Source organism: Gouania willdenowi, chromosome 7 (assembly GCF_900634775.1).
Source record: "Gouania willdenowi chromosome 7, fGouWil2.1, whole genome shotgun sequence".
Classification (NCBI taxonomy): domain Eukaryota; kingdom Metazoa; phylum Chordata; class Actinopteri; order Blenniiformes; family Gobiesocidae; genus Gouania; species Gouania willdenowi.
This window is the reverse complement of record NC_041050.1, coordinates 10,358,131-10,373,540: the sequence shown is the minus strand read 5'-3', so window position 1 is coordinate 10,373,540 and position 15,410 is coordinate 10,358,131. Positions and strand designations below refer to the sequence as shown.

The 15,410-nt window shown below is 37.7% G+C and overlaps 1 protein-coding gene across 2 annotated transcripts in view; it reads right to left on the bottom strand.

Annotated features, from left to right (window-relative positions):
• Window positions 1-1,174: 1,174 nt before the first annotated feature.
• The window catches only part of nfascb (neurofascin homolog (chicken) b), a 29,483-nt gene continuing 15,247 nt past the window's right edge, over window positions 1,175-15,410 (bottom strand). For both annotated transcript variants that reach the window (XM_028452766.1, XM_028452765.1), the window contains 26 exons: window positions 14,980-15,111; window positions 14,781-14,886; window positions 14,505-14,695; window positions 13,840-13,962; window positions 13,541-13,759; window positions 13,261-13,372; window positions 12,243-12,430; window positions 12,039-12,170; window positions 11,804-11,947; window positions 10,854-10,965; window positions 10,595-10,758; window positions 10,343-10,490; window positions 9,761-9,885; window positions 9,558-9,659; window positions 9,273-9,470; window positions 8,434-8,504; window positions 8,142-8,364; window positions 7,927-8,042; window positions 7,550-7,760; window positions 5,837-5,959; window positions 4,542-4,715; window positions 4,308-4,439; window positions 3,954-4,023; window positions 3,398-3,409; window positions 3,206-3,241; window positions 1,175-1,577 (listed from right to left, as the gene is read on the bottom strand). In XM_028452766.1, coding sequence (XP_028308567.1) covers window positions 1,346-1,577; window positions 3,206-3,241; window positions 3,398-3,409; window positions 3,954-4,023; window positions 4,308-4,439; window positions 4,542-4,715; window positions 5,837-5,959; window positions 7,550-7,760; window positions 7,927-8,042; window positions 8,142-8,364; window positions 8,434-8,504; window positions 9,273-9,470; window positions 9,558-9,659; window positions 9,761-9,885; window positions 10,343-10,490; window positions 10,595-10,758; window positions 10,854-10,965; window positions 11,804-11,947; window positions 12,039-12,170; window positions 12,243-12,430; window positions 13,261-13,372; window positions 13,541-13,759; window positions 13,840-13,962; window positions 14,505-14,695; window positions 14,781-14,886; window positions 14,980-15,055 — 3,540 coding nt within the window. In that variant the 5' untranslated portion in view covers window positions 15,056-15,111 and the 3' untranslated portion in view covers window positions 1,175-1,345. The remainder of the gene's footprint in view (window positions 1,578-3,205; window positions 3,242-3,397; window positions 3,410-3,953; window positions 4,024-4,307; window positions 4,440-4,541; window positions 4,716-5,836; window positions 5,960-7,549; window positions 7,761-7,926; window positions 8,043-8,141; window positions 8,365-8,433; window positions 8,505-9,272; window positions 9,471-9,557; window positions 9,660-9,760; window positions 9,886-10,342; window positions 10,491-10,594; window positions 10,759-10,853; window positions 10,966-11,803; window positions 11,948-12,038; window positions 12,171-12,242; window positions 12,431-13,260; window positions 13,373-13,540; window positions 13,760-13,839; window positions 13,963-14,504; window positions 14,696-14,780; window positions 14,887-14,979; window positions 15,112-15,410) is intronic.

Sequence of the window (15,410 nt, the reverse complement as noted above, 5' to 3'; positions counted from 1 at the left end):
GCAGCAATGATTAGCGCACATGAAGAAGTGGTGAAGACCGCCCTATCTAAATGAGCGTTTTGCTTTTTCAATGTGGAGGTGTGAGTGCACAGAAGCACAAAATGACAATTGAGGAAGTTAAATAGGAGGCAGATGGACTTCTCTGTCTGCTGCACAAACATTTAATAAGGTAGAAAATTATTATTATTATTTTTTTTTAAACAACTTTAAAACCTAATGATATTTTCCCCCCTAATTTAATGTAGGTGCACTGTCAGGTCAGTCCATGAAAAACAGGCAGATTTGGACAAAAACATTCTATTGATCTGTCATTGATCTGAGTTAATGCAGCAACACAGTCTGTCAATCAGTCTGCACCATTTGAAGATGATCTACTGACCATCATCCAGCAGGTCTGAGCAGGGCTGTGTCACACACTTTCTCATTTGTGAATATTGCGCCATCACTGCATAAGTTACGCATCTGATCAGCTGATTCTGGCCTGGCATCAATGCAACATGAGAGTTTGTCAGAACATGGAGAAAGACACAGAAGCTCACTTGAGCTGTGCGTCCGAAGCAACATCCATGGAGGTCCGCTCGCAGTAACCCTCTGGCTCTGCGCCGCAGCGGACACACACGTACCGGACTTCACAAGGGCTTCAGGCATCCAGCTGTTCTCTCCCTCACACACACTTTATTTTCTCATTCAGTGGATGTTAATATTGACTATTGTTTTATTTGAATCAATTTCTTATACTAGAAAGGTTAACTGGAGCCTTGTTTCCATCGCCGCTGTGTTTTGTGTAAACATTTGCTGCAGCGGATCTCTGCGTGTGTTTGCACCTGCATGTCAGTCGTACTATTTTCCTGTGCTAAAACAATAACCGCAAACAGTTCCAGATTTGATTAATTGCATTACGCCCACTGCATTAATTTATTTGCATGTCCTTCTCCCATTATTTTGCTCCCCTTGTGAGCTCCGCCTACTATACATATTCATTAGAGGGAAACGCGCTAAATGGATTGAGGGCGCATTGCGATGTGCAGCAGCCGTGCACTCCTGATTACCTAAAGTTTGTATGGCTTATTAGCGCGTGAAGTGACGTTTGCACACATTTTAACACCTCTAAACCTGTAGTGAATCCGCTCCTTAGCATTTGTGTTTACAAAAAGTCAAGTTTCCTTTCATCACATGGATTTTTTTTCTTTTTTCTTTTTTTTTTGCGAGTGATAAACATCGTTTTTTCACATTTTCCATAATAAAAGCTTGGCATTTGTCAACCAAGTTTCACTCCAACCCTTTATTTCCTCCAAGGAGCCACATAGTTGGATTGAAGTTCACAAGCCGGCCAAAGTTTCTAGCTTTATGCCAGGGAATAGATGGTGTTCATTGGAGAATGGATATCCAGACCAACTCCAAAGTCCAACTCCCGTACATCTCTCCTGGTTCCGGTGTACTGACCGATGAAGGAACCGTCCTCATTGAAGGGGTTTTCTCCTCCTTCTCCATAATCCACCAGACTGTCATCACTGTCTGTTCGTTTCATCATTGCCTCTATAGAAGGCTGGCTCCTTTGAAACCTTCGCTCTTCCTCTCTACAGAGAAGAAGAAAATGTATGAAAACTCACACATTAAAATTCAGTTTAAATGTACTTTCCATTTATAGAGAAAATGTTAGGGTTTAGGATTGATGATTGAGGGTCAGAAAGAATAAGTTTCAATTCCCAAGGTTGGTTAGGTCATTTCTGATTGTTTTTTTTGTTTTGTTTTTAAAGTGTATCTTTGGTTCTGTCGTCTGTCCATACTTCAGATTCCTTAGTCAGCACCGTTACTCTGACAATCTTAAACATGCCAGGAGGGCAATGCTTCAGAGAACTATGAACCAGAGTAAAAAATGTTGTCTGAACCGGGGTCATGTGTTTATCTGAACTGAACCTGTGCTCATTCAACTCCAGTTTCACTGTAACCCATTAATCCTTGGAGTCAAAACCCTGCCCTGCACTTGGATGACTCTAGTTTAATTCCTAGTCATCTTCTTAAAAGTAGTGGACGTCAAAGGGACAGTAATTTCAATTTTTCAACAAAGAGGAAGCCTTTTTGGTAACACTTTACTTGCAGTTGTATTCATAAGGTTGATATTACGCTGTCATTATTATGACATGACACCTGTTATTAGTACAAATAAGATGTCACGAAGGCTGTCATTAAGTGGCATCCGTTACCCTAACCCTAACCCTTCATTACCCTAACCCCGAACCCTAAACTTAACCCTACCAAACCCCTAACCCTCCACACTGCTGACATACCAAATTACCGATTACTGCATATTACACACATACCTCATACTCATTCCCATTTTACTTTAACATAGTCTATCTCTAGGGCTTGCAAAGCATGCACAGTGGTGGCCGACTCCAGTCAGTCTATCCACTACTGGGCTCTGAACATATTACATACACTCCTACACTGATACACCTTCACAAACTCTTTGATGAATGGTGTATGGAACAGAGAAACCAGAAAAACCCGAGTAATATGCATCAGCCCGTGCCTTGCCTTTAACACCCCATACCAAACTGAATGGTCCGGAACCGTTCAGGGGGTTTCATCATGAAAAGATCATCAATGCTCCTATCCCTACTAGATCCCTCCACCTAACCCAAAAAATGCCAACATAGCTCCAAAGGTGTCATAATTTGGCGAAAGTTGTCATAATTTAGCAAACAACACATACAACAGTCTTCATGACACCTTATTCATGCTAATGACAGATAATAACAGCATAATGTCAGCCCTTATGTATAAAACTTCCAGTAAAGTGTAACCCCTTTTTTTCATAAATAGTTTTTTTCCAGTGATGTTTTTTTGAGTCAAGGAACTTTCCATTTAGGTAAAAACAAAATATGCCTCAGCCTGTTATTAAAGACAAAGGCTGGTGTTATTTAATAGAAGAGTTATCTATCATTTAGATGGGCACTCTCATATAATACTGATATTATGGTATGAGTAAACTAGTTGTAGCATCTAAGTATCTAACGGTCGATGCAAGAGTCCTCTGCTTTGGAAATCAAAACATTGTCTACCTTAACAGACCAGAGTTTAATAACATTCCAACAAACCTGCTCAAAACATGTTTAACCAAAGTCAAAGATTGAAATATGATGATGTAACATAAACATTTCAGTACATAAATGGTAGTAAAACATTAACATATTGCATGTACCTTCGTGGATAAGGCAAAGTGGAGACACGGGCGATCCTGAAATGAAATGGGCAGATTACATTTCAATCTTCAATTGTTATTGGCCTCAAGATGGTTAAACTTTGTACAAATTGATTGACTAAAGCATTTTTTCAGTACTACGTTCTTCAAATGTCAGTTGTGTCAATGGGTCAATATTTAATCTTGTCATACCTTTCAAGGGACCTTTTTGTGAGGATCAGGGAAAGAAAAAAACAAGGTTTAGGTTTTGGAAGGAAAATAAGGTCAAAGTTAGAAAATGTATATCTGAAAATGAATCAATTTGAAAAAAAGGAAATCAAAAAGTTATTAAACTGTAATCTCAAATAATTCAATTTGAACCTGTGCACCACCAACTTCTACAATTTTACAAATGTCTGTACTTACTGGAGTATTCACAAGAAGACTATAAAGCTAATAAAGGTTCAACTGTCATTTTAAGAGCCAGAATCATTTTAAAGTATAAAGATACACAGGCACAAATGAAATATTCAGCTAAAACTAAATGAGGAATTAAGTACAGTGTTATACTGGGAAAAGCCCAATGAGTAAAACAGTAATATACACAAAGGACACAAAAAAACAACTCAAAAATCCTATATACACAATTTAAACACACAGATACGATGTACAGAAGAGCACACGTTTTAAAAGACATATTAAATCCTAAACTTCTCACACTGTAACATGTATTTATTTTATTTTTTCAAGTGTTGGTTTTTACACTCACCGGTAATCAAATGAACCCTCTTGATCTTTGTCCTCCACGGGTTCCAGTGAAATGTCTTTTTTCTCCCGCACTGCAATGATAAACTGCCTGCTTACTGTGTCTGCTTTCACAGTATTGAAAATTAACATGTAAAGATCAACATTTGTAATTGTTAATTAACAGAATTATTTATTTATTTATTTATTTATTATATAATTTCATAAAATATCCTTAATAGTGAAACATTTCTATAAATTGACATTATTATGATAATTGTTCCCATATTTTCTTGGGGACAGCATACAGTATGAAACATCATTAGGCAATTAAAATCCCAAAAACTCCTTTATTTGATAGTTCACATATTCTTGATACCTGGGTATTTCCCTCCACGGCTCCTCTTAATAAAGCAGACTATGAGGAGGATGAGTACGATGAGAGCCACAGCACACATTATCCCAATGAACCAACCCTGAGTGGTGATGTCTACCTGGTCCTGAGCATAAACTGCAACAGACAACAACAAAAAGAAACAAAAATGGATGGAATACAGTAGGTCTTGTTATACCGCTGGATTTCTTGATGCATTAGGATAACATATTTATTTACTTTCGGTGGTGTAATGGGGGGACTCCTCTGTATGCCATTCTCCGATACCTATCTGAGTTCTTGCAGCCACTGAGAATCTGTATCGGGTGTAGCGATCGTATCGCCGCAATGTGAAACTTGTCGTATTGGGAGGAAGCTCCTCAACTCGAAGTTCCTCTCCTCTGGTTGCATTTACTGTGGAAAGGGAGGGATTTTTTTTTTTCAAAGGATGATAGAAGATTGCACACAAGTGACAATACATGTTTTAACTAATGGCCGTGCACTGTAGCTGTTCCCACTCAAAGTTCTTAACGCCAAAATACGGCGCTTAGGGGCGCTGCCATCTTGCAAATTTGACGTCATTTGGAGCCAGAGTCTACGCAGTAGGGAGGAGCCCTAGTAGCACGCCCCATCCCGTTTTGTGTACTGCCCAATCATCGGCTGTCAATCATTGTCATATATGACGTCAAATCCCATTTTTCAACCTCAAATAACTTATTTAAAACAAACTTCAAAGACAAATGAGCACTTGAACACAATGTCGGGTGATAATAACTAACAGCAGAGTTTAGGTTTGAAAAAATAAAATATGTGACGAGTGTTTTAACTTGACCAACATCCCATCCGTTAACATTGAGGAGGAGGGGCTTATGATCTTTACTGCAGCCAGTCAGCAGGGGGAGCTCTAAAAAAAAAAAAATCTTCACTTCCCTGTGAGTGGGCGTCGTCCATTCTTTTTAGAGTCTATGGTTTTAACTAGATTATTTGCATTTCTTGAAGAAAATGCAAGTGAGGATGCAGGTGCTGGCCCGCGTCGTACTGCCCTAGCTTAACATTAGCTAGCATTAGCTTTAGCTAGCATTAGCTTTAGCTAGCATAGTATTAGCATTAACCTAGCATTAGCATAGCATTAGTGAAATGGGTTGAACATATTAGCTGGATATGTTAAAGGTTGGATGGTTTGTAATTTGTTTGCAAATATTTGAAGGTAAAAACTTGAAAGTTGAGTTGAACAGTCAATGCAGTTTCACAAAAAATGTTATACCTCAAAAAGTTACAAAGTTACAAATGATAAAAATACAAGTATCATTTTTGGGAATTTTCTGAACGTTTTGATAGCTTATATGTCAAAATCTGTCAAACGCTTGTAGGAGGAGTTAACGACTAAAAACAGATAACAATCGTGAAGATCCTGCATCCTCACTAATCACAATCCCACTTGAGTCACTAATATGAACAACCTTTAACCAGCATTTTCTGTTACACCTTCTGAGAAAGAGACAATTTTATATAAAATGCATAGAATGTTGGCGTACCAGTTTGATACTTGATGGAGTAGCCAGTGATGATTCCATTGGGCTCGGCTGGCAAATCCCAGTCCACATAAACACTGTCGAGATGTCGCTGTTGGATCCTGAATGATGTTGGTGCTGATGGCACTGCAAACAGGACATGTACCCAAAAGGTAACACTTTACCCTAAGTAAGTTTATACATAAAGGCTGACATTACACTGTCATTATTATGACATGACACCTGTCATTACATGAATAAGGTGTCATTAAGTGTAGTTTATTACCCTAACCCTTTGTGTCCTAAACCCCTAACCCAGGGGTCTGCAACCTGCGGCTCTGGAGCCTCATGTGGCTCTTTGACTCTTTTGCAATGGCTCCCTATATCTTTAAAAAAATTATTGAAATAAATAGTTATTTTTTTCAGAGGCTATTAATGATAAATAAAACAATGATATAACAATTTGGTAACCTAAAAATGAATCACGTTGTGCAATGACTCGGCCACCTTCCTATTTCACCTCCTGCAACATCTACAGACCATCAATTTTAATGCACCTGTGACTAACCTTAAGTTTTAAATCCCTGGTAAGATAACTGGACCAATAAAAACACTATTCTGGAAGAAAATAGAGATTTTAATTGTGTGGGGATGGATTTATTTAACCGCCAATGTGCCAGTTAAATATGCATGCTTTATGTGTGGCAAGAAATTAGCAATTAGCATGTGTTGATCACATGATCATGTGCTATCAAATTTAAGTTAATTTTTGTAGCCTTTCAAATACATTAACTAGAAAAAAAAATCTTCTTTCTATAACATTGTGTTCATGTAAACTGATATGTGTAAGAATTTGAAGATACAAGATACTGTTTTATTTCTTGATGTCAATTTATTTTATTTGATTTTAAGCTGTTTTTAGGTTGCAATTTACATGATCAATATAAATCAAATCAAATTAAATCAAACATTATATATAATTTTAACTATATAGAATTTAATACACTGTCGTCTTCATAAAGGTATTTTTTTTTCGGCTCCAGGAGGACTTTAATCCAGGTGAGATGAGGCAAAATGGCTCCTTTAAGAGTAAAGGTTGCAGACCCCTGCCCTAACCCTACCTAACCCCACTAGATCCCTTCACCTAACCTAAAAATGCCAAGATAGCACCAAAAATTTGATGAGTTTGTGAAAGCTGTCAAAATTTAGCAAACAGTACTTAATGACAGCCTTCATGACACCTTATTCATGCTAATGACAGCGTAATATCAGCCTTATGTAAAAAAACTTTAAGTGTTACCCAATCTTCTTTGGAGGAATGAACCATTGTCACATTTAATATTATCAGTTACAACAGTGTCACTGTTTCTCAAATTTATTATTATTATTAATTAATTAATTAATTTGTTTTTGTTCATCATCATGACTTTATTATTACCTAAAATAAGTGATTGCACATTTTATGTTTTTTTTTAGGTGTTTGGAAGAATTTTGTTGAAATTTTGTTGGAATGGTGGGGTCCTGGAATTTATTTTCGCTCTTTAAAGGGGGGTGCAAAGTAATAACAACTTGAGAACGAGAACCACTGGGTTACAATAAACCTTTAGGGGAACCCATTATTTTTTCCATTTGTCAAAAAGTTTTCTCTCTCTCTCTCTCTCTCTCTCTCTCTCTCTATATATATATATATATATATAATCACACCTATTTCATCTTTGCATAGATTACTAATAGTACCTCCTTCTGGTGTTGAGAAGTATAAGGTGTTACTTGGCGGACCTTCGTATCGACTGTTGGTCACCACTATGTACATCTTGTAGTTGCTATAAGGAATGAGGTCAGTGAGGATCCCTGAAGGTTCTGGATCATTGTTAGCAAACGATTTAGACTTCATTCCTCTGTTGACCCAAAGCCATCTCAGCTGGCTGCTGTCCCTCCAGTAGTAGATCTGACAGATGACAAGAGAATATTATTTTACATACAGTATGTGAACTATTACATAAACTCAATGAAACTTTACTGAAAATGACTTGTTTTATTGTATTGTCAATCTTCAGTGCAGACTTCCTTTCTTGAAAGGTCATTTTGTGCTGCTATGAATGGCCATATCATACCTTATATTCTCTCAAATCACCCATCACAGTGCTGCGGGTCACTGAGTCCCAGTGAACGGTCACTTGAGTGCTCTCAATGTCGGACACTCGCAGGTTCATGGGAGCCATTATTGGACCTCAAGTGAAAGAGTAAACAATAAATACATTTTGTGTTTAAGTTTAAGTGAAATACAGCAAAACACATTTGTTGATACATATTCCATAAATGCACTCACGGTCCTCCCCAGAGTAACCAATGACCACAGGGGATTCTGGTCCAAGCCCGAAATCATTGACAGCCTGAACTTTGATATCATAGGGGGTGTAGGTATCTGCATCATAGATGTAGTATCTTAGCCACTTGGTGGTGGCGTTCTTCCACTCCTCGCGAGAATCTCTGCGTTTCCACCACACCAGATATTTGAGGTGAGGCCCATTCCAATCTCTGTAAGCCAGAGGCTGCACACAAAAGTAATTAGTTTATACAATGACACTGAGAAGAAAGATGAAATGTTCTGACATAAATACCTCCCAGCTGATCTCCATGTTATTTCTCCATGTGCCCACACCTTTTACATTTTTTGGAATGACATCTGGAGCTGTACGGGAAAATAGATTGTTCTAATGAAATAAAACTGGGAGGTGTTCCCAATGCAATGCAAACAACTGCGATCATTCCAGCTACAGTATTAGGGTATGTTCATGTGGAAAGACTGGCCTCTTATTCTAGAAAAATTATGTCTATAGATACATATGGGACGTCGATTGTAAAGTTGCGCATGCTAAAATAAATAGCAGCTTTTTGCAACATTTAGCAGCAAACCACATTTAAAAAAACATGTGTGAATTTTTAGATTTCACGAGATTTACAGCAATATTTGTGAAATTTGTGATATTTCTTTTCTCGTAAAAATAAATTTAAATGTTAAATGTATATATAAATGTTAAATATTGAATCTAAATATAAATGTTAACTCTAATGGAAATTCTAAATGTTCAATCTAAATCTAAATGATGAATATAAATGTTAAATATAAATCTAAATGTCACAGACAACAAATAATTAACTAACATGCAAATTCATGGGAAGCATCAAAATAAATGCTTATTCCGGTGAATTAGCATTTTAGCTAAATATTTAGTTTCACCCGTGACATTTAGATTCAAGATTTAGATTTAACATTTAGATTTGGATTTAACATTTATCATTTAGATTTGGATTTAACATTTATCATTTAGATTTGGATTTAACATTTATCATTTAGATTTGGATTTAACATTTAACTTAACATATTAGTAATTTTTTTTTTCTTAAACTGAGGAAATTCCATCACAAGAAATGCATTAATATATGATAAAAAACCTACGTGCACCACTGCTCTGAAAGCGTGAAGATGGTTGACTGGGACGACTTGCTCCAATAGCATTGATGGCGATGACCCTGAACTGGTAATAGGTAAAAGGTGTGAGATGCAAAATGACAGAAGTGAGTATCCCCGGGTAGCTTGACAGGTTCTTCCACTTTCCAGGCAACCAGTCGTCATCATCATACTGGACTAAGTACTCTGCAAGGGAGAAAGAATGGAGCCACACATGTGTACTTGCAAATGTATTCAAAAAACTTTAAAATTGATCTTTTTTATTTTTTTAACCTGTAATGGGACTGTGGTTGCTTTCTCCAGGGACCCAGGTGAGCCTTACAGTGCGCTCAAATGGATCTGACAGCTCCAGGTTAGTGGGAGGGTTTGGACGATCTCCACGCATAAAACAAAACAGTTCAAATTAATCAACATGCTATATTTTACATAAATAAATCAAAATAAAAAATAAAAAAAATCAATAAAAAGCATCATACCCATCACCATTAGATGTGCTGATGCAGATTTCTGATCCAGTTCACTCTTGATGACACAGGTGTAATTGCCTTCATCGTCTCTGTTCACATTAGTAATGACCAAAGTTGATTCATCCAGATTAAGTCTGAGGAGTGGAAAAAATAGATGATTGGGTTGTATTTACATTAACACAGAAATGATGGCCCTCATTAATCAATCTTGTGTGAAAATGGGTGTAAATCTGAATGCACATTTGGTCGTACGACAGGACAAACGTGGGATTTATGAAACGTTCGTATTTGACTAATCCCAGCGTACAAATTATCGGGTGTTGATAAATGCAGCGGCTGAATTTGATCGTCATAAATATGTTACGTGCTCAAATGTTCCTGGTTTGGAGGGCCCGCCCACTGAGGTAAAACAAACATTGGCAAGGAAATAAACGATCACGTCAGGATTGATAAACACAGAAGCTTGCGTGACTTTGGTCAAACGCACGTCTTACACTCAGAACTGAACGTATGAATTGCTGATAAATGAGGGCCAATGTAGAAGGTCATGCAGTCATTGAGACCATACACTTGTATGTGATCTTCATTTACCTCCAGCCAAGGGTCACTTGCTTTCTGTTTTTAATCCATGTGGTTGTGACAGGTGTGGAGGCATCAGCTGTTATCACACACTCTAAGCGAACATCAGTCCCGCGCATGACTTTCATATTCTGGGGTCTTGTGACAATTAGGGTGGGCTCTAAAAAAAGAATAATAATCCCAAAGCCAATGTCACAAAACAATCCACAGATCCATCGTCTACACTTATTTAATGTAATCGAGTTGCTTTGTTGTATTTGTTACCTTTGACTTCCACTCTGACTTGACTCTCATCTCTTCCTGCTATGTTGCTAACCACACAGATGTACGTCCCTTCGTCCTCTATCCGTATACGTTTGATCTCCAGAGTACCGTTGTTGTGAGTCTTAAGATGATTGCCTTCAAGATTCCCTTGTCCATATTTCGACCTGCATGAATAAACACATAAATCAACTGAATCACACATTTCAATAACGTCATATCGTCACTCCATCTCTACTTTGTCTCAAAATAATGTTCATACCATCGCAATTCAGGCACTGGAGAGCCAAAATATCGGCAGTCTAAAAACGTTTGACTCCCTGCTGTTACTTTGACGTGTTCCTTCCTGGGCCAAAGAATTCGGGGTGTTGCATCTAGACAAAAAGGTAACATTGGAAATAAAGAACTGACTACAAATGGCTGGTGCGCAAGTTAAATAGTACTTTGTCAAAGACAATTAAAACAACATGACATTCTCCTTTTTTTAGGCTTGTATCAACTTTGAGGAAAAATTGTTTACTTGCTGCCTTGTATCATTTCACATTATTTACTTAAAATTTCAAGCAGTTGTGTTGTAAATTAGAATTAAGTTTAATTCCAACAAATACATGCAGAGATTGAGTTTCAAATTATCTTGTTGTATGTTATTTATAATTAAACTAAAAAAAAAACTAGCTTATTTAAAAAAATAAGTGCAATGGCATATAAATAAATTGCTTTCTCTTTTTTTCTAAATTCTGCCAGAGTATGTACATATATTTTTTTCTTTATATTGAAAATGCTGACCTAATAGATGGTTGTGCTAAAAATAAAAGTTTTGACATCCATCCATCCATTTTCAGACCCCCTTTTCAGACCCCTTGTTCCTGTTGCTAGGTGGGGTACACCCTGGACAGGGTGCCAGTCCATCGCAGGTTTTGAAATAGTTATCTTAAACATTTTGTAATTTTTCTGAATTATCATATATATTTGTTTTTTGTTAATATGCATTACGGTTTCATTACTTTTTAATAACAACATATAAAAAAAAAAATATATATATAAAATAAACACATTTTGTCAGTCCAGTCTTATTTCTATTTCAAATGACATTGACCTGAGATAAAATGCCAAAAATAATAAATACTACTAATAATACTAATAATAATAAATCTATTCTGAATGTGAACGTTATAATGAAGTAGTAGTAAGTAGTAAATAGTGGTAACTTACGCAGCACATTGACAAAAGCATTCACCAAAAGATAACCATATGGGTTTGATGCATTGCACTGGTAGACAGCGGTATTTTCAGCTGTCACACTGCGAAAAGTTATTGTGTCTCCTGACACTTCTCGGTTTGGCAGTGGTGAAGACGCTAAGAATAACCAGAAAAATTAATTACACAAAGGTGATCAATTACTAGCATTTTTAACTTTTCCTTTGGCAAACTATCCTCAATAACATACTCTCTATCGGTTCACCATTGATAAACCAGCTGATTGTGGGACGAGGAGCTCCATCAGAGCGACACACAAGCGTTCCAGTTTCTTCCGGAGCCAAGATCAAGTCAGTGGGTTTCTCTAGCCAAAATGGACCAGCTGAAAAAATTAAATATATTAGCTCTTTTTGAAATGTACACTAATAAAAATTTATGTTTCTGTGAGTCTTACCTCTGACCCTGACAGTTATGGTGTGCTCTATATAGCCTATCTTGTTGGTGGCAGTGCAGACGTATTCACCCGCATCCTCAAAAGAGGCTTTTGGGATTTGTATCATTTTGTTGAAGTTCTTCAACTTAAGTTGTGAGGATGCCTCAATGGCCACTCCATTCTTTGTCCAGGTAACGCGAGGAGTCGGCCTTATTGATAATAGTACATTTCATTATTGTTAAATGGCAGGAAGATGTCATTGAGATTAGTTTCACATATATCTGAGGTTAGCAGTTGCTAAAATGTATTATAATAATCGTCTTTACCATCAGCAGCATAGTTTTCATCTGGATAAAGGGTTCAGCAAGCTGATTTCATAATACCTCAGGTCATAAAACCGGCCAACAGCTATTATTCTAATGCACTGTTTACATGACAACTTTTTGCTTCTGTTTCCGTTTTGTTTTCCAAAAGTTCTGCATTCACATGGCAACATTTTCAAAACAAGCTCTGTTTATATGAGACCACAGGAAGCATTATAATGATGTAGTAAACATGCCAGGCCAATAGATGGTGGTATGATTTTACAATGAACCAAAATAAGAGCATAGGTAGAGACACATCCACTGAAGAGTAAGAGTGAAAGTGTTTGCTATAAACTCAGGTATAGAAGAATTTCCTTTTTGAAAGAGCAACAGCGAGAGGCGCTTTGTGCATTTTTGGATGGAAAAGAGGTATGTTTTCACCAGTGTCTCTGTCATGTGATTGGCTCAAACAAATTATGGTGGACCGGCGCTTAGCCCAATCAGCTTCAAGCATTCTGTTCATGTGACTCCCTGGTTCCGAAAGGATTCACCTGACAAGGACCCAGATTGATGTGGAGAACTCGAGTTAGAGGGAGGGCTACACATCAATCTGGCTCTTGCCAGGCTGCCAAAATGCTGTTGCTGTGTAAATGGGCTGCCAAAACACAACAAAGCTTTAGTGTTTTCACTAGAAAATGTTCTCTTGTAAATAGGGCCTAAGTCAAAGGACTTACATCCCCGCAGCGATACACTCCAGGAGCAGCTCCTCCCCTTGCAAGACCAGCATGAAGCTGGAGGAGCCTGTCGGAGACAGCCAGGTTGGGGCAGCCTCAGCAATAGCACGAGCTGTGGAAAGAATCAGCCAAAACTCCCGTTAAAGTATATTTCAAATACTATGTGTTCATTTAAAAAGGGATGCACCTGGAAAACAATCCTCATTCTTTATGGTCTTAATCACTTACTGCTTGGACAAGATTAGAACGCTTGATGAGGTTTATGGGTGCACTCACTCACTTGTGAGAACTTTCACAACCACTGGCATCTTCTGCTGAATGACGTTCTTGAAGGGGAATCGAGCATTACAGCAGTAATCAGCAGCAGAGTCATTGAACAGCACATTTGAGAAGTACAGATCTCCACTGGCACCCATGGACACCCTGCGGTCCTGCCGCACTGCCTGCATGGTGGGGAAAGCTGTCTGGATAGGCCAGTTGAAAGGTCTCGCGTACGAGCCTGAAATGAAACATGTCAAAGGCCGGTTTGCTAAATATTCTGTCTGTGGTTTTGTTTATCGATGTGTGTCAAATGCTTACAGCTTGACATCCAGTATGTCTCGGGTCTGAGTGGGCCAGGAGGGGGGTCACAGGATAGGACTAAAGGCAGGCCGGCGCTAATGACCACAGGCTCCAGGATCTCCCTGGGCCACACAGGAGGTCCTTGAAAATAAATAAGTAATTTAGAAAACTAATAAAAGCAAATCACCGGTTGAGATCACATGATTGCAGTCATCAGTTTTGATTGCTTGACACTTGCTGTTCTAACAAATGAAAGGATCTTTCACAAATCACAAATGTTTCAGTATTTTTTTACTAAGCTCAGGGGATTCCAAATCTATTGATTGAAAGATGTCTCACACAAATTCACTAAAATTGAATTCATTTACAATATTGTGAGTGTTAAGCAATTGGTCAAAACTTCTTTAGTTTTCAACTAATCTTCTTAATCCTTTGTTTGTGTAGTATTTATATATTTATATATAATTATATAATATTAGTGTACATTATATTAATATTTGTATTAATATATTATTTAATATATTGAAGCTGTGAGTTAATTCATTAAGTCACCAAATGTCACCTAGACAACAGGTTTATTTCTATTTTTTTTAAACAAAAGAGAACATCATTACTCAAAGGAAGATTCATCTTCCATTCATAGAAAATCTACAGTTTGACTACTTCAAGATACTTAAACTTACTGTACAGTTGTAGTCTGATTTTGTTGGAGTAGGCAGATCCATACTCATTGGAGGCAATGCATTGATACTCTGCCTCATACTGTTCTGGATTGTTCCAGGCGTAGATGTCGAGAGTACCAGAGCGCCTGCGCATTGAAACCTGGGAGTCTCTGGCCACATTGAAGTACTTCCCATTACGCCTCCAGGAGAATCTAAACGATTAAGAAGGATCATTTAGGTATTCCTGTGGTTTGTTTTTTTTTTCATACATTTTCATATTGAAGCAAATGGTCTCACATTGGATGAGGGTTTCCTTTGGCTTCACACTCGATGACCATCGTGTCTTTGGGGTCAGCCACGTGGTCCTTCATGGACTGCTTTGTAATAGTTGGAGGTTGTTTGACTGCAGCAGGTGTAAAAATACAGATGAACTTGTAAATAATTCCAATATTACTTTCCTACCAGCAAATGCGGTCATGCTACATTTGTGACTCACTTTCTAAGGGGATGTCCAAGGTCCAAACACTCTGCCATAGAAGCAGCAGTAGCGCTGGTTTGACCGGGGTCATCATACTTAAAGTTCATTTAGTCCTGTGATGAATAGCATCACCAAACCTCCACCTCAAAACTGCAATAAAAAGACAATGATTTAACCCAGATTCCCTGAATCAGGAGAAAACCACTAATGAATAAACGTCAACTTATCTGTGAAGGTATATGTAGCATCAACAGAGAAAAAAAAGTATAGGGTAACACTTTACTAGAAGTTTTATACATAAAGCTGACATTGCACTGTCATTATGTGTCATTAGCATGAATAAGGTGTCATGAAAGCTGTCATTAAGTGTTGTTTGCTAAATTTATGACACCTTTGGAGCTATGTTGGCATCTTTGGGGTTAGGTGGAGGGATCTTGTGGGGTTTGGTA